The sequence below is a fragment of the Myiozetetes cayanensis genome, unplaced genomic scaffold (assembly GCF_022539395.1).
Source record: "Myiozetetes cayanensis isolate MyiCay16 unplaced genomic scaffold, myiCay2020 scf6-25, whole genome shotgun sequence".
NCBI classification, from domain to species: domain Eukaryota; kingdom Metazoa; phylum Chordata; class Aves; order Passeriformes; family Tyrannidae; genus Myiozetetes; species Myiozetetes cayanensis.
In genome coordinates this window covers 56,781,795-56,800,122 of record NW_026087853.1, presented here as the reverse complement: position 1 = coordinate 56,800,122, position 18,328 = coordinate 56,781,795, and the positions used below count along the sequence as shown (strand labels likewise).

Here is an 18,328-nt window from a genome sequence, read left to right as displayed (position 1 = left end):
TTTCGTGGTATCTTTCTGTTGATTCGAAATAGCTACAAATAACCATTTCCCTTCAGATTCCTGCAGATCGTTTTCTAGGAGACAGGATTTTTCAGGTAAAACCTAAAACCAAGCGAGTGGAGGCAAATGAGGCAGGGCTTAAAGCTGCACCGGGTTGAACCTGCTGGGTGATCACACGCTCACAACGTGTAGCTGAGATCTTTGGGAAAGCCTTCGCGGGAGATGCCAGCTCTCTGAAGACGGTCGTGTTTTCTTTCACTGCATGTGACAGCCATTTTGCAAATCTAAAATAAGTAGCAATATCGCTCTCTCCTCCTTCTCCTCCTCCTTCCCCACCCTCTCCAACCCCAACCCCCCCCAGCCCCCCTTTCTGTTAACATTCCTTTTGTTCCCAAGACCTTAAGCACACCAAGATCATCCCCCACCCCTTGGTGCTTCTAACACGGCGAGGAGGAAATAAAAAACCTCCGAAATAAATTTTTTTTTCTGTTTCCACACCACGCGTCTTGGGCTGCCCAACATGGCGCCTCTGCAGTGGTTACAGATGATGCCTTCTTGGAGCGTCCTACATATTTAAGCAGAAGTCTTTAATGATAGATGAGCAATTCTCAGCTAGAGCTCCTCCCTGGGCCGCTGCGGCGGGGTGGGGGAGTTGGGGATGACTAATCGTGACTCCCACAGGTCATTGCTAAAGAACAGTTGAAGGTGACTGGAAAACAAGGAATAAATCCTCCAATCCGACCCAAACCAAGCCGGAGGAGCGGGGGCGAGCGGTCAGGTTTAAGCCTTCAGCTATGCGAAATGGTTGTGCCTTCAGGCGGCCGGGGCTTGATTTTCCCTTCTTGTGTCGGGCAGAGTCCTAGAGAAGAGGCAGAAGCCCGGGGACACCATCGAGCTGACGGAAGATGGAAAGCCCATGGAAGTGCACGAAAAGAAAGCCCCGCTGTGCGACTGTACCTGCTTCGGGCTGCCCCGGAGGTACATCATTGCCATCATGAGCGGACTGGGATTCTGCATTTCCTTCGGAATCCGATGTAACTTGGGAGTGGCCATCGTGGATATGGTCAATAACAGCACCATACACCGAGGAGGAAAAATTATTAAAGAGGTGGGAACCCTTCCCTCGTTAATCCCATGTCCCCCCAGTACAGCTCCCATGTCAAGCACCTCAGCGCAGGGTGGGACGGGCTCCTGATGATTTCACAGCATTCCCTAAGCCCCGACGATGCCCAGCCCCGGGGCGGGACGTCCCCCTGCCCTGCCCTGCCCGGCCACTGCCCTTTCTAGGACAGAAAAATCCCGTTCCTGAAGCAGAAACATTTTTCTATCAATTATTTCTATTATTTTATTTCAATTCCCAGCCCCAGTTTGCTGTACTAATTTGCGGACACTTCTCCCCCCTCCTCCCTTTTTCCACACAACCTTGAAAAACGCGGATGCCTCGTAAAATAAACGCAGGGGAAGGAGGGCTTCGAATAAGGAGCTGCGAGCGGGTGCCCCGCGCAGCGAAGGAGGCAGGAAGGTTTGGCAGGAAGGTTTGAAAGCACCGGGGTGGATCTGCTTAGATAAAAGGCGTTAAACGATAAAAGCCGTTTCAAAGCGAGTTATAACGTGGAGAGAAAGAGGCGAACGATAAATAGAGATGAGTGTTGAACACCCAGGTCCAGAGACAAACCCCTCACGGCTTTGCTGCCTGCACAGGCAAGAGGTAAGTGAGGGCAGGGATGGCGAGCCACGCCTCCGGACCTGGCCGGGCTGTGTCTGTGACCGAGGGTCCCGCGGTCCCCCCTGCCCGGGGATCCCGTGCCTCGGCGGAGCAGCTCAGGGCACACGGGGCTCCTGTCACTCAGGGAGACCCTGCCGCCCTCTCGTGTCCCTGGGAGGCACGGGCAGTGCTATTTCCACGGCTAATATTGATTTTGTTTTGCTGTTTATTTATCTGGCTCTGAGGGCATGAGAACCCCCTCAGTCGCCCCGTGTGAAGCTGCTGCGGGTGAGAGCTCCAAAGCCGCACAATTACAAGCCTTCCTCTTCTCTCTATCTCCTTCTCTCCCGCTCCCTTGCGCTGGAAGAAAGCGAAGTTTAACTGGGATCCCGAAACAGTCGGCATGATCCACGGCTCCTTTTTCTGGGGATACATAATCACCCAGATCCCCGGCGGGTACATCTCATCCCGGCTGGCAGCGAACAGGTAACCACGGCCTAAAACAGCCCCGGGAGCCCTGGACGAGCCCGAGCAGGGGCGGCTTGGCCGGGGGGTGGTCGGGATGGGGGGCAGAGACCCCTGCACCTCATCTTCAAAGGCAGAGCCTCAAAAAAAAAGGAAGGACCGCCTGTATGCGACCCGCGAACGCGGCTGTGGCGGTGCATTGCTCACCCTCCTCCAGACTGCCCTCAGGTTTCGCGGGGGGTATCCCATGCTGGCTTCCCTTTCCTTTTAAAACAGTCACTTAGGGAGGTAGCGGCAATGATATTCAAACAACACCTATTCAGAGGCAAATTCAAAGATTCATTATTTCGTCAAAGCTTGAGAGATTTTTTTCATTTTTTTTTTCGTGATGGAACAGAAGAATTTTATGATTTTTTTTATTTTAATGAGGAGGGAAACCATCAGCAGGAATTTTTCATTAGCGCACAAATGAATTTAGAATGGTCGAAAAACATGTTTCAATGAGACTTCCGCAGTGAAAAGAAAGTGCAGATGGTCCAGGGACTTAAGGACTCGTTTCTATGGTGTCTGGCAATTTTTCAAGCACCCAGGGTGCGATTCTACCTGTTAATTAGATCCACTGAGTATTGGAGACACATGAGGCTTTCACAAGCGCGCTTAATGCCACAGGCTCATCGTTTGCAGAAGGAGCAAAGGTCCTAGTGCCACTCTTCAAACCAGTACCATACTGAGTGCAAATGGGTACTAAACTCAGCAAGGCAACATCAAAGGTAGGGCTGCATGGCCAGAGAGGCTTTGCCTTTAGGGCAAGATGACTTGTGGGTGAAAGAGAGGGGAGCTGCTGCGAAAATGCTCTCCTCAAGGTCCTTTTAGACAGAGACCTACACTAGAAATGAGTATTTATGAATGGAGAGATGCTCTATAACTGAGAAAAAAACCTAAAATCCCACACGTTAGAGCAGATAAATCAAAATACATTTTTTAAACTGAGGTGTCCATTGCCTCTCTGTTTACAAAGTGCCATCTTCCTGATAATGGTTTAGGAATGTAAAAGGTTATTTGAAATAACAATTAACAGCCGTTTAAAGGATTATGTTTTCTTCCTCTTCTGATCATTTTTGCATCTACATAGTCTGCAACTCCTCGGGATTAACTGGAGTTTTGCTTGAGTAAAGGCTGCAGAATTTGACCCCGAGAATCTGTCTTCATTCACCCAAACAGCATCAGTAAAGCCAATTGAATCAATTCAGATTTAAAGTGATGCAACTACAAAGATTTGCAAGACAGTGGCAAGGGCATTGCCAAGAAAACTCAATAGGAAAACACACAAGCTGGCACGTGTGAATGAAATTCTCCCCCTCTTCACAAACATTTACATTTATGGCAGCAAATGAGGACTAGTTCGAATTAAGCTTTGTGTATTTTAGCTACTACTCTTGTGGAAGTGCTTCATTCCTCAGGTGTGTTGTGTCATTCCCACAATATTAATCTCTCTGCCCGTGTATCCTGCAGGGACCCCAGGTATTTGCCCTGGTCATCACATGGTGTGATGAAACCCCTTCTTCTTGTGGGTCTGCACAACCAAGGGAGTGCCTGGAACTGGAACCAGGGATATTTATCACTCTGGGATGATCAGCCATTTTAGGAATACGAATAAATGCTGATAAAATTGTGGGTACAAAAAGGGTCCAGTCAGTCAGATGGTATATTAAACATTTGGTAGACTGAATTCTGCTCAATATGTATGACACTTAAGTGCAAAGTGACATCAGAGAGTGGTTCCCCCACTCTGGAAATCAGTCACACTGGGAGTAACCTGAAGCCATGCTGGACTGGAAACACATCACAAGCTTCCAATCTGATGCTCTACTAAGGAAGTTGGGGTAATCCCAGGATATTTATTTTTCTTTATTTAGTGCAGTGAGTTTATAGGTCAGTGACACAGACTTTGAATTGTTGTGGTCAATTTGGACACGTGCATATTAATATGAGTGTTGAAAAAATTGGAGATTGATTTAGAGGTCTTTAATTGCTTCAGAAATGATAGTGTAAAATGACGCCTAGTGAAAGAAATAGCAAGAACTATGTATTAGGAATATAAGAATATAAAAAGGCTTAATAGGAGGCAATCTTATAACTAAATATGCACATAATTCCACTGAAAAAAAATTGCTAGGTAGAAGTGTATGCTTTGGTCCTCTGGAAAGCTGTAACAAGAATCAGCACAAAAGCTTAAATATTAACAATACCGACTACCTACCACTAGTCCAACCAGAGAAATTAGGGTAGAGTCTTTCTCATTGGGTTTTAAATTCCTGTATTGGAAGTTATATTTTAGCTGTTGTAAAATGTTTGCAGTAGAGGGATATTTTAACAAAATATAAGTCATAAAAGGGTTAATGCCATAGTGACTTTTCAGGCTAGATGGCCCTATAACTAAGCAGATTTTGTTTTTAATCTAGAAATATAATAATTTTATTCAAATTAATATTCCCTTTTCCATATTCATGCTACTGCAGCTGTCTCTGAATAAACTACCTGCTGTGCTGTCACACACATATGGAAAGGTGTGAAACTGTACTGGTTTTTACCACCTCATCTCAAGATAATTTAAATATCATTATTTTTTAAACTTCTGATACACCCTTTAAATATTCTTTATGTTGGAAACCTATAACCAAGCCCTTGCCCTACCAAAAGCATTACCAAATCCTCACTGATTTCCTAAGTGAACAGTTTAAATATTTACCGTAAACCAGGAAAAATTCTTTGAAATTAATAGGGTACTTTTAGATTACACAACAGGGAATTAATTCCCAGCTTTGCAGTTAAATATTTAAAATAGAAATGCAGGTTTTGACTGTATGTGCCAAGCACTGTTTCAAAAATAGATCTGCAACAATCACAGACTTTTTTTTTTTTTTTTTTTTATAAATCAAAGCTGAGTGACCATTTTAGCTCACCTGTGTCTGTTCAAACATTAGAACTTCCTTACACAAAGAAACACAAAGCACAGGATAGAGTGATAATTTTTTAAAATATTAAAGCCACCTTACAATTCTATGGTGATGTTTCCTGTTTCTGTGAAACCTCAAATTCTGGAACTACTCCCATTAAAAATTGGAACGACATAACTATACTACATTTCTCTACAATGCAATTATCTCTCATCTATGTTGAACCCTTTGTCATTGTCATTCTAATCTGAATGAAAACACACAAATCAACCTTTCACTTCAAATCCATCTTTGTTTTTCGAGTGCCATTCTTCTTGTTGTTATGGGACTAAATCCCTCTTCCCAGCAAGTAATCCAATAGGATTATTTGCATGAATAAACTGAATGATATTTCAGACAACTGCCTGTCAGTGCATCTTGTCTCAGAGTCCCACATATTTTCCCTGGAACTGTCAGTGAAATCAGAATTCTTCTCCGTAATTCAGCCCTAATGACAACAACCACAGAGGTGTAAGGGAAAGGATTGCTTCAGAAACACGAGTAGAAAGATTTCCTGCAGGTTTACACCTTCTTTTGTTTTTCTGTTTTCAAAAGAGAAATGATTCCATTCCTTTAGCAGGCAGACACATCGTGAGTTTTCTGCTTTGCAAACAATGATTAACTCACAGCACGAGCAGGGGATTTGTGGATGTTTAGACTGAGAGCAAACTTCTGAACCTCTGAGAACATGAGCTGACCTCGCACTGAGGGAGAACCTCCCCCCCCCACTCCCGAAGCTGCACTTTGCCATCCACACCTTTCGTGTTCAATTCAAAACCCTGCAGATTGAGCTGGGCTCTGATCCCGGGCGCTGGTGTCGGGCTCATCTGTTTCCAGGCCAAGAAGCCAAATATTGCACAAAAAACCCCCAAGATGATTTTGTCACCCTACTGCACTGCAGGCTCTGTGAAGTACCAGCCACCACAAGAAGGGGGCTGGAGGAGCTGGTGGCTGGTGCCGCTGCTCCCTCTGCCATATGGCTCAGGCTCCTTCCATTTTTCTGTCATGAGTGATGAAGCTGTTTTCACAATGTAATGATGCAACAAGGGATTTAGATGGGGGTTTTGGCTGGTAAAAGGGGGCCTCAGATGTGTGACAAAAATTAATAATGTACCCAAGCCCTTATTAAACTAGATCAGGTGGCGGGAGGTCGACTTTTACATATTAATGCTTCATGAAGGGCTTATAATAGGATTTAGTATGAAGAACACAGAGACACATCCCCCTCCTCCCTTATACACATATGAATGAAAATAACCTGTTTTATCACGATTTTAAAAAGCCAAATAAAGCTGTCATACTGCAGCTTCTGGCCACAGACTATCACTAAATAGGATTGGGTTTAGGTGATTCTGTCACGAAGCACGTTCAGCCTAAGACTGTGTTTGGGAATAAGTGTTTCTCTCTAATGGCAAAGGTGGAGTATTCTCTGTGTTTTGTTGGGCAGCTGAGTTCGTCTGCCACTCTAATATTCATGGCATAATCCCAGCTTTGTTAGCCCTGTGCCATGTTATGCAAATTAAGGGCCCAATTCAGAAAAAACCACCTCACTATATTCTGTCAATCATTTATGAAGCCATAAATCATCAGGGCCAGCATTTCACAGGAATATGTTTACAGTAGAGGGTCAACAGGGTCATCAGGAAACTAGCCTGTAGTAGAGAAAAATCTGAATGATTATATATGTCACTGAATAGCTAAAGAGTGTCTCCCCATACTGGGTTCATTTCCAGTTAGTCCATTGACACATAAACATAAATAAAAGCTATCCTAAGAAGGGGTTATCAGTGTGATTGCAGGTTGAAAAGATAACTAGACTAAGACAAATAGGAGTATTTAGGTTACAAAGGAGATGAACAGGTGACATGATAGGTATATAATTTAAAAAAAATCAACAAAAGTAACGTAAATATTCCAAATCAGTGGCGAGTCACAGTTTGCAGTCAAGGAGGTGGACATGGGGAACAGCTGAAAATATTAAAAAAAAAAAGGTCACCACTATATTACTGAACAAAAATCATCTTTTCAGAATCAGTAAGGGCACTGCTTATATTGACATAAATTAGGAGCAAGCAAACCATCATTAATGGTGTTTAATTTTTATCTTCCAAGGCTCCTCAGGCAAGAACATCGCAGGGTAAAATACTATTTTTGTCTGTTTTCTCTGTTACTGAGAAGCATGGCTTCTGACAAACATGGAATTTTGGAACTACTTGAATACAGAATGGCAGTAATGCTTAGGATACTAAATGCAGAGAACTACATTTATTATTGACTAATTATTTCAGGACTAAGTATAAAAAAATTCAGAATTTGGCCCTGTTTGTTCAGATATGACTGCAAGAGTGGCATTATGTCTGAAATCTGGACTTGTTTCTGCATTCCATCCTCCATTGATCCAAATAATTTAAATCAGTATCTGTACAAAATTTGCTACACAGTTTACATAAAACTACAGCAGATGCTTTCATAGAATCCTATACTGACCTGGTTTGGAAGAGACCTCCAAGATCATCCAATTCCAACCCCACTGCCAGGACACCCCTTTTAGAACAAGCTGATAAAGAAACTTCTTATTTATTGGGATTTTATCATCCAGGTATCTCAAACATCTTTGCTCCCAGCTCTCTCCTGAGCCTCCAGGAGCACTTGCTGCACAAGCAGTGATACCTAATAAAAACCCCACTCTCTGAAACAAAACCCGTGTGTGCTTCTGGCACAGTTAATTCCAGGCACTCTATCCAGCAGGTATCCCTAATCACCTCTACCTGCCTCGACACCTCACCCCAAAGCAATCTGTGCACCGGATTTATTGCAACAAAATGCTGCTCAGGCTGGTTGCATAAAACCACTAATGCCACTGTCACTTTGCTCTGAAGGAATCTGCCTGTGCTCTGAGCAGTCCTGATGCAATCAGTTGGAACATATGTCAGAAAACACTCCAAAAAAGCAGTGCAGCTGTAGCTTTTGAGTCCAACACATAGTAGCTATCCTCCCAAACAGCTCTACAGAACATTTTAAAGTTAAACCCACAGATGATTCCTCTGATGAGTGTATTATATACCTCTAAATCAACAGAGACAGTTGAATCTCATTGAAGCCCTGGATGTTGGTAAAGTAATTTGAATGAGGCAGTCTTGGTTTGAAACGTTATCTAGCAGATTACATATTTAAAGAGCAAGCTGTCCCAGAGCTAATGAGCTAGAAGGAATGAGTCAGAGCTTTATCTAGACATATATGGATATAATGAGTTGTAAAACGAAACCGCAGGTTGGAGAGATTCCCCAGCTGAATTCAAACGGGAAAGAGGGAGGACTGGGAGAGTGAGCTAATGAATGAAGAAAAAAAAAGAAAAAAAAAAGCAGACAAGGTGAAGAGTGCCTGGCTTGCTTAATGGTGCAAAAGAAAGAAGATAGGTTTGCTGTTGGGGTGAACTGCAGAGATGAAAACCCTTGAAATAAAACAGCATGGGTGGACGACATATATTGGATATATGAGGTGAAGAGCTGGAAAGGCAAAACTGCCACTAAGTAGGGCAAATGCTTGTTACTTCTGAGGTGGAACTTGATCTGCTTATGGGAGGATGATGTAATGCACTTGCTGAATTTAATGACCCAGGAGTCTTTTGCACTCAGCATCATTTACAATGATACTGATACCCAACAGTGTCCAAGTTCTCCATGAAATACACACTGGCATATCAAAAATAGGATATGGGAGGTGAAGCCTGAAAACTGTTCGGGGTCCTGGTATGAATCAGTGGCATTAGTGGGGTTTGAAGAGGGCAGGAAGCTCAAGGGACTTGGAGTTGCTGATACACTTTGAATTAGCCCCTGCTTGGAATTTCACACTGGTGCTTGATCCAGACCTTGTATGGTCTGTTTTGCTAAAGGACTCAGGAATATTTGGGATTCATTTATCTCCAGACCTGGGAGATCAAATCACAGCAAATTCAGGTTGTTAAAATGTTTTCTGTCTCAGAGTCTGAGAAGGCCCTCATCACACCTGGTGTGGGCAGAGATGGGCTTGGTAAGAAGGGGAGTGTTAACTGGCAGCTGAATCTATGAGATTTCTATACATTCAAAGAAAAAACTAAGTTAAAAAGTTGATCACAAACTGTCACTACCAGGAACATTTGCTGAAGAAAGGGTTTTTGAAAAGCTGATGTATGATGTATGACCACAGACATGCCTGTTCCTTCCTAGACATTATGTCTCACTGGAAAAAAATAAACTTTTAATCCAGCACTGAGCCCTGCAGCTCTCAGACAAGAAATTCTTTAGGTTGTATAAAAATATATCATAATCAATTCTGTGTCGTGTTGCTGGCCCTTTGCAGGAGGAGGTGTGTCAGAGATGAAATATGGTTGGCAGAGTCAAAGACAATAAATTTTAGAGATCTTGTGTTGACAGAATGGTCTAAAAAGTCACATTATGCAATACCTGCTCAGATGCTCAGAGCTGCTGCTGCATTAGCACTCTTCCAAGCAAGCACTGTTCAAGGAAGAGCACCAAAGGAGGGTCAAAACCCAGTTTAAATTTTTTCATATATGTGTGATAAAACAAGTCTTTGTTCAACGTATTTTATACGGTTTCTGTAAGGAAAAGGAGTGGCAAACCAGCTCACCAACTGGAATCCTAATAAATTTAATTTTATTTTATCATGACAGATTTTTTTCTGTCATTAAACTTCTTACCCTTAAACTAGGTTAGAAAAACTTCACAAGAAAACTCATGTTTTCACTCCTCTTTGGTTTCCACCCTCACCTAACAGACTGTTATATAAGACCAGGAAAAATGTTTTATCACTGCTTACAAATTGAGTACCTGTTCAATGCACAGACTTTATCCAATGAAAATAATGTTCTCTAGAATATGATCAGTATTATTGTAAATTTGTCAAGTGCAGAGGTTGTATATCTCCACTGGGCTACATTTTCCATAGGTTCCTGTTTACAGTCAGAATAAACTGCCTTATAATATTTTGATTTAATTTACTGTAGGGGTGTGAAACGCTTTCACACACACACTCCCACTATGATTTCCAAGAAAAATAGCAAAAAAATCAAACTTTCCTATTCAGTAAATAGATCTTCCATGAACTGATGATCAGTGGCATTTTGGAGGTAAAAACTATTCAGTTAGAGTTCTGAATGAATTTTCTATGCAAGCCATTGAATGCTTTCTATGCCTTCACATTTCTTAATGTGAACCCATTACAATATATGCAATATTGTACCTATCAGTGACCAAGACTCACTAGTCTTTAATTATTTTGGATTTTAATTAAACAGCATTCGTAATTCACTGATGCAGCATCTTAAAACTGCAGCATTTTCTTGTTTAAATAAGAACTAAAAAATTCATATTTTGAACATGGAGGGTTACTTGTTAATGTTACTTTTTTTAACACAGGAGAAATTTAGTTAAGGTATTTAGAAAAACCACGTTATTTGGCATCCAGACCAGTTTCATTTCCTCAAGGTGAGATCACTCCTTCAGGGAACAGAGACATCGATAATCACAGAGTTTTTGTCAATCACATAAAAAATTTCCAGGATAATTTCCTCCCTCTGCTCCCATCCCCAGCTTCTCGTAGTCAAAAATGGCTTTGCTGTCGTCACTACTTGTACTACAGGAGGACTAAGTCACAGTTCATGACCTTCCTGCGAGGCCAATGTCAGCAAAACACTAAAGAGCAGTGTTAGATTCTGCCTTTTGGGACCGAGCCTACTGAATCTAGAAACAGAAATAGATAAGTAAAGCATAATTCTTTGTTTCAGGACTGCTTCTGGTCACTTATGAGGGAGGACCATCCCCTCATATTAGCATGCTACTGCTGTATTTAGTAATTTTTCTCCTTCTGCATGTGGCTTTTTTCTTCTAGATGGAGTTGCACAGTTGCTGATTTTGGGTCAGAAAGGAATTTTCCCCCAAGACTAGGGGCTCCTGAAGGCGTGTCAGGGCATTTTAATTCCATCCTCATGCCAGGGCCAAGAGTGATGGCAATGTCCTTGGCCTCTCCTGCTTGCTCTCTGTGATTTACTGTAGTTTCTCCAGAGTTTACCTTTGGATCTTTTCAAGCTCCTAATTTTTGCCACGGTGTTAAAATATGTAAGCACCAAAAAAAAAAAAATTATGGAATTTGAGGGTTTGATGTGCAGGTCAGTTAAGTGCTTTAGAAATGCCTTGGGAACAACCAGAATGTTCCATTTCCCAATAAATATATTCAAATGCGTGCTGCATTCAAAGATATTTTGTTTGACTGTAGCTCAAAATCATTCTTATTTGATCCAAAGCATTATAAATACTGTTGGCTGAGATATTTAGAGCAATCAAACAGGAAGTTTATACAAAAACCTGCACTATGTCACAATGTTCTGTTGGGTAGGATTTCGTGTTTATGGAGGTGATATAAATATAACGAGATAAAAGAGCACAAAGGAGAAATATTGATGATATTTATGAAGGTGCATCGAGAGATACAAAACAAACACAGGAAGATTTATTTGCTCTTGATTAAGAGTCATAGAGGAAATGAACTCACCAAAATAGCTTTGCACGAAATAGATGGTGCCACTTTTAATATATATTGAAGAGAAAGGATAAAAAAAAGCCATTGCTTGGAAGAATTATAATTTATTCTACCTTCAAATCCTTAGATTTAAAGGAGAAATATTTCTATTTTTGAAAAGGTTGTTTTCTATAAAGCACAGTTCCAGAGAACTGACTCACAAGTGACACTTTGGAATTATTTCATCATCTGTTCCCTGATGTAACTAAATATTCACTGGTACTTGTATGTCTAAATACAGGCAAGAATTTAATCTGGAAGAAGCCTGTCTCTGATCATTCCCTCAACTTTCAGTTGTGGCAAACAGAAGCTGATTTCAGATACAGAATTAACAAACTAGAGTAAATGTCCCTGAAGAAAGAGTTACCTACCCTAACAATTCTGTAAATCTCATCCTTATCCACAGACAGCACTTTTTAATGTTCTATCTTAGCATGATTTTGATTATCAGTGGAATAAATTCCACTGACAAATCGATAGAATGTTGATTTGGAATGGTTTCACTGATTCACACTTTCACACTTGCTCCAGCAAGTCTATGTACAATCAAAAAAAATTTAAAACCTTATAATTGCATTAGGCATTTAGTTAAATAGCTATTCAGAAAATAAAGGAAAGGCTAAAAACCAAACAGTCCTTTCTTCCCCTTTACAAGCCAATAGGGATTTTCTCCATGAACCTTTAGAACAGTTACAGACTGTGGAGCTTCACAAACTGCTAACAGGAAGATCTAACTTTTGAAAAAGGATTTGTAAAAATCACAAGCAAAACTCCTATACATCCCGAATTCATGTCATTAATAAATTAAAAAAAAAAAAAAAAAAAGCAAAGGAAAGCCAAGACACCACTGAGGTTGATGTGAACATATGGAGGTATTAGATTGTAAGGAAGAGAACTGAATGTACTTCTGGAATAGAAACTTCCACAGAAAGAGAGTAGAGACAGAACTCAGGTCAAAATATCCCCCACAGTGCAACACAAACAGGTGTTTCAGTCTGTTCCCAGCGAGTGCATTGAAGGTGCTGACAAAGCAAAGCCAGAAATGTGCTGCACATGTTGTTTAACTTGAGACGGAGATCACGGGGAACACAACGAGGAGACCAGACCTGGAGCTATTTAACAAAGCTCCCTTATCTTGGTCTTTAATGTGTGTCAAACAGAAGCAGCACATACTCAGTTTGGCATTTAAAGCTCTGCTTCAGCCTGTAATTCTAAGTGCAGAATGTGGAACACAGTGTCTTTGAGGAGAATTTTCATCCTGTTCCTTTAGCCCAAGGTCTGTTTCTCTCCAGCTTATGGCACTGTACCAATTTCTGAAGAACACATGCTGAGGTTAAAGGTTTCTGTCAGATCAGTTCCACATCAGATACTGTGATGTCCCACGTTAAGACATCTCCAGGATTTATCTTTGCATTACATGGCTTTTTACAAGGTGGCCAGTTGGTGCTGCTGCTTTCACTCCTTTGCATAGTTCCACTGAAAAGGAAAATGGGAGGAAGAGAGGGTTATTTCCAAAATAAAGGAATGAATGAATATTAAAATAAGATATAATAATATTAGAGAAAAGGTTCCTCCTACGAGGGGTGGATATTAATTGAATCAAATCAAAATTCAGTCAAAGCAGTGGAATTTTGAAAATGAGTCACCACTTCACACATTTATTTAGACTTTGAAATGTACTTTATTTCAAGCAGTTCCTAGGACACTGTGGAATCAAAATGAGCAATGTTCCATGAGTAGCCTCTGAAAAAAACAGCAGCAAGAATGATCTGTTGTCTGTGGAGATGTGTTTCCAGATTGATTAACTCCTGTGTCTAAGAAAATCCCAGCTCTGTCTGAAATTCTTTCTGCTGCTTTTGGCATCTATGAAAGCGGATTCACTTCTGCTTTATAAGGAGTGAATGCAAGGTGTCACAATTTCAGCACTAATGAGAAACTCTCTTTATTGGCCACCTGTTTTAGCAAACCATTTGCAGACAATTTCTAACTTTGTTTCCAGAGGATGAGAATTGAGTCAGATTTGATTGAAATAAATGCAAAAGTTAAAGGCAAGTGTGGGGTTATAGGGAAAGTAAGATCTCTACCTGGGCTTGCATAAGATTTATTTCCTTAGGAAATTATGCTAAATAGACACATAAACCCACGTTTGGCCTGGGTCTTATCAGACAGGTTATTACACTAGGTGGAAGCAGACATGAATCCATCCATTTAGCATATTCCTCACATAAAGAACACAAGGAGGGGACATCTGTATCAATATATGAGCTTATGTGGGACAAGTCAACTGGAACCACACAGAAGTTACTTACTTTCCCCTTTTTTGTCCCCCCCTTTGCAGAGTATTTGGTGCTGCTATCCTGCTGACGTCCTCCCTCAACATGCTCATACCCTCTGCAGCCAGGGTGCACTACGGATGTGTCATCTTCGTTAGGATCTTGCAGGGCCTTGTAGAGGTATGGAAAAAATTATAAAATAACTAGTAAATGTGATAGGTGGCTGTGGTTGAATTAGCAACTGTGGCTTTAGAAGGAAAATAAAAACAGTTTTCGATTTATTACTGATTTTCAGCGTAATAGATTTCAACATGTGAATTGCAGCTGTTTGATTTTCCTCCAGCTATAAAGCCCTATCCTGAATAAGGTTTATACTGGTGATTCTCAACAGCTAGTTGCTGGCCAGCCTCACAGAATAAATATATATTAAAAAAATTAAGGTTCTATCATAAGTTCTGACCACGCTTTTACTGGAATGAATGAGAGATTTACTGTACTTTAAAAAAGAAAAAAAAGTAGCCTTCCTTTCTTTCTTCCTTCCTTCCTTCCTTCCTTTCTTTCCTTCCTTTCTTTCTTTCCTTTCTTCTTTCTTTTCTTCCTTCTTCTTCCTTCCTTTCCTTTCTTTCTTTCTTTCTTTCTTTCTTTCTTCCTTCCTTTCTTTCTTTCTTTCTTCTCTTTCTTTCTTTCCTTTCCTTTCTTTCTTTCTTTCTTCTTTCTTTCTTTCTTCCTTTCTTTCTCTTTCCTTCTTCCTTTTCCTTTCCTTTCCTTTCCTTCTTCCTTTCCTTTCCTTTCCTCCTTTCCTTTCCTTTCCTTCTTTCCTTCTTCCCTTTCCCTTCCTTCCTTTCCCTTTCCTTCCTTCCTCCTTCCCTTTCCCTTCTCCTTTCCCTTTCCTTTCTTTCTTTCCTTTCCTTCCTTTCTTTCTTTCCTTTCTTTCTTTCCTTCCTTTCCTTCCTTTCCTTCCTTCCTTTTCCTTCCCCTTCCTTCCTTCCTTCCTTCCTTCCTTCCTTCCTTCCTTCCTTCCTTCCTTTCCTTCCTTCCTTTCCTTCCTTTTCCTTCCTTTCCTTCCTTTCCTTCCTTTTCCTTCCTTTCCCTTCCTTCCCCTTCCTTCCTTTCTTCCTTCCTTTTCTTCCTCTTTCCTTCCCTCCTTTTAGTCCTGTGATGGTTGGTTCTTTGTTTCTCAGGGCCACACACTTCTGCTGCATGAGCTGCTTTTAACCAGTGAATTTTATTGTATATAAACACTCCAAAAGAGGGTGCAGAATATGCCTGAAAGTCAGGTGGCTGTCACTCAGGTTCCTAAAGCATTTGTGCATAACCCTGGAACTATTCCTGGGAAGTGAGCTGAGTGCACAGGATGAGAGGAAGAGGAGCAAGTGGGTAATTACAAAATAAACCAGCTATTTTGGACTCACACATTTCTCTGATAATTGTTCAAAGGAACTGTGAACACAAACATTCCAAACAAGATTGTCTGAAGAAGGTTTGTGATGGATCATGACAATCTGCAGATTACGTCTTTATATTTTAAAAATTGATAAAATACTGAAATGAATATGAAACTGGTTACAGGATCTCCTTCCAAAACTGAAGAAGGTGTTTTACAACCTTCTGCATATTGAAGTTGATCATCTCAACACTTATGATATCCTCAATATTTGCAAAAAATTATTAAATTTTTTCTAATTTTTGCATAGGAAACAAAATACCAGATTAAGAGAAAAGTGACACACACATATATATCTCTATATATATAAAACTATGCATACATCATAATTCTTCATCAGGAATTTCACAGAAAATTATTGTACACTTCATACTACATTTTCTAAAATTTCAACACTGCAGATTTAGCTTTTCTATTGCTGGTTAAAGGTTGATTTTGAAGAGAGACCTGAAAGGTAGATGGTTTAAAATCAAGTCAAATAATATCATTCAATGATTTTCTTTACATGCTCAAGAAGGTTCATTAAAGGCAAAGGGAGTGAAAAACGTCTTTCTTAAAATTATATTTCTGAGCTCTTATTTCCTAGTTTTAAAGCAGTGGAACTTTAATCTGTATTTCCTAAATGGTATTCTAAATGTTTGATAAAAAAAAGTGAGGGTTGGAGAAATCAACCCAGCATCAGAAAGACTCTGTGTTTTCATCCTTCCTTTGACTTTGGTTCTTGTGCACTAATATTCTTTCTCTTTAATTATTTGCAATTGTGTCCTGGAAGGGGGAGGGGGAGCAAAAGGAGACCTGTTTGACATCTTATGTTTCATGAGGCCTCTTTAATGATTTGGAGTGTCGTGCAAACCCCATTTCAACCTGAACCCATGTTGAAGTTTTTCTGTGGCTTGCCGTAGAAATGCAGAGGACGTCTTGTTTATAGCAATTTAAAAAAGTAAAAGACTCGTAAAAGACAATGAACTGAGTGACTGATCAGCACCAGCTAACTTGTGGCACACCCATTCCCCAGGGGGTCACCTACCCTGCCTGCCACGGTATTTGGAGCAAGTGGGCCCCCCCATTAGAAAGAAGTAGGTTAGCAACCACTTCCTTTTGTGGTAAGTAACTCTGTACCTTTCTCTTCCTTTCCTTTGTCACGCACAAGTGTTTTGAAACTGATTTGTTTTGTTTTGTTTTGTTTTGTTCTTTTAACAACTCCCCTTTTCATCCGCCGCGTGTTCTTGTTCTTGTAGGTTCCTATGCAGGAGCTGTCATTGCAATGCCTTTAGCTGGGATTCTAGTGCAATATACTGGGTGGTCTTCTGTGTTCTATGTGTATGGTAGGCATTTTTGCTCCTTTTCACCCCACTATGGTATGACCTTACTCTGCCCCTTCTAAAAAAACGTAAAAGCTACTGTTAAGAGGCCAAAAAAAACCCCCCAAAACCCAGAGAAGTGGGACTGCAGATCTAAAAATACAGATTTTTTTAACAATGAAAGAATGGAACAAGGAAAGAACAGAGTTTAAAGGGAAGAATAAGTAGGAAAGCAACATTCTTGATAAGAAGGCAAGCTAGTTCATGGTGAAACCTTCATCACTTTTAGCACAAGCAGGGCAAACTGCTACGCAGATCTATAGGACCTCTGCTGGCAGTAATGTTGCTCTTAACATTTATAAAACTGCAAATTTAGGGTGCCTGCCCTGAATAAGCTGTCCTGATTTTTCTATCTGAAGACTTACAAAACTTTATTCGCGCTAGTTGTGCCACCTTATCTCGCACTGATGGAAAAGTATGTCCACATCCATGTGGATTAGGGGGAACCTTAGAGAAATTTGATAAACTATTCAGGAAGTGCATTGTTATGCTGGAAAAAATGCCCCATTTTGCAAGCAGAAGATTTAGTTCAGTAGTCAAACAGCAGGGGCTTAAAGCAGAATGGAACTTCATTTGCAGTTTGGTGAAATGAATTAAATGAAACCCGTTTCATTGCATTGCATTGTACAAATTGATGTTAAGATCAGTGAATATTCACTCACAGTGAAATCATTCTGTAAATGAAGCAAAGACTACCTCATTGTGCTCCAGCTCTGCATGTATTTTGCCCAAATATTATTTACAGGATCCAACTTTCTGTTGGAGAGCTATCTCTACTGAGATAACTCAGTAAAGAAGCACTAACAACGATTGCCATTTAAATTTGTTATAAATCTTCACAGATTTATTTATATTTTTTTCCCTTGTTTGCTGCTTTACTGTGCATTTCTTTTTAAAGTCTTTCTTTCCATTCCAAAGGGAGCTTTGGTATAGTCTGGTACATGTTTTGGCTTTTGGTTTCATATGAGAGTCCTGCAAAGCATCCTACGATCACAGATGAAGAAAGGAGATACATAGAAGAAAGCATTGGAGAGAGTGCCAACCTCCTAGGTGCAATGGAAGTAAGAATATTACTCACACACTGGTTTCCTATGAGATAGCAGGAAAAATAAAAAAAATAAACACTTCACCCCACAACTGAAAACAATAACAAAAAAAATCAAAAGACACAAAAGTGCGTTTTGAACAATTGCATTTTTTTGGGGGGGGGATGGGGTGGGAAGGTCCGAAGTCTGTTGGTGGACTTCTGGGTGGACATTGCTTTTGCACTGAGAGAACACAGGAATTTGTGCCTCTTTTATCTCTCCAAAGAGAGATCCAGCCACATTTGAAAGGGTGGCTTTATTCAGACTTTCATAGCATCTTGAGTTCAAGCAGTTCATTCCCTTCCTGTGCAGTAATTTCTGGAAGGGTTTTCCTCTTCCTGAAAGTAAACTGGGGGAAAAACACTCCTGAGTGTCTCTTAAGGTCCCCAGAGCATGAGAAAATACAAATCATGACTATTCTAGGTT

General features: G+C 40.7%; 1 protein-coding gene across 1 annotated transcript in view; it reads left to right on the top strand.

Annotated features, from left to right (window-relative positions):
• Positions 1 to 18,328, top strand: part of SLC17A6 (solute carrier family 17 member 6) — a 28,932-nt gene that overhangs the window by 2,505 nt on the left and 8,099 nt on the right. The window contains exons 2-7 of the mRNA XM_050337087.1: positions 856 to 1,108; positions 2,073 to 2,191; positions 14,078 to 14,192; positions 16,472 to 16,559; positions 16,695 to 16,781; positions 17,736 to 17,878. Coding sequence (XP_050193044.1) covers positions 856 to 1,108; positions 2,073 to 2,191; positions 14,078 to 14,192; positions 16,472 to 16,559; positions 16,695 to 16,781; positions 17,736 to 17,878 — 805 coding nt within the window. The remainder of the gene's footprint in view (positions 1 to 855; positions 1,109 to 2,072; positions 2,192 to 14,077; positions 14,193 to 16,471; positions 16,560 to 16,694; positions 16,782 to 17,735; positions 17,879 to 18,328) is intronic.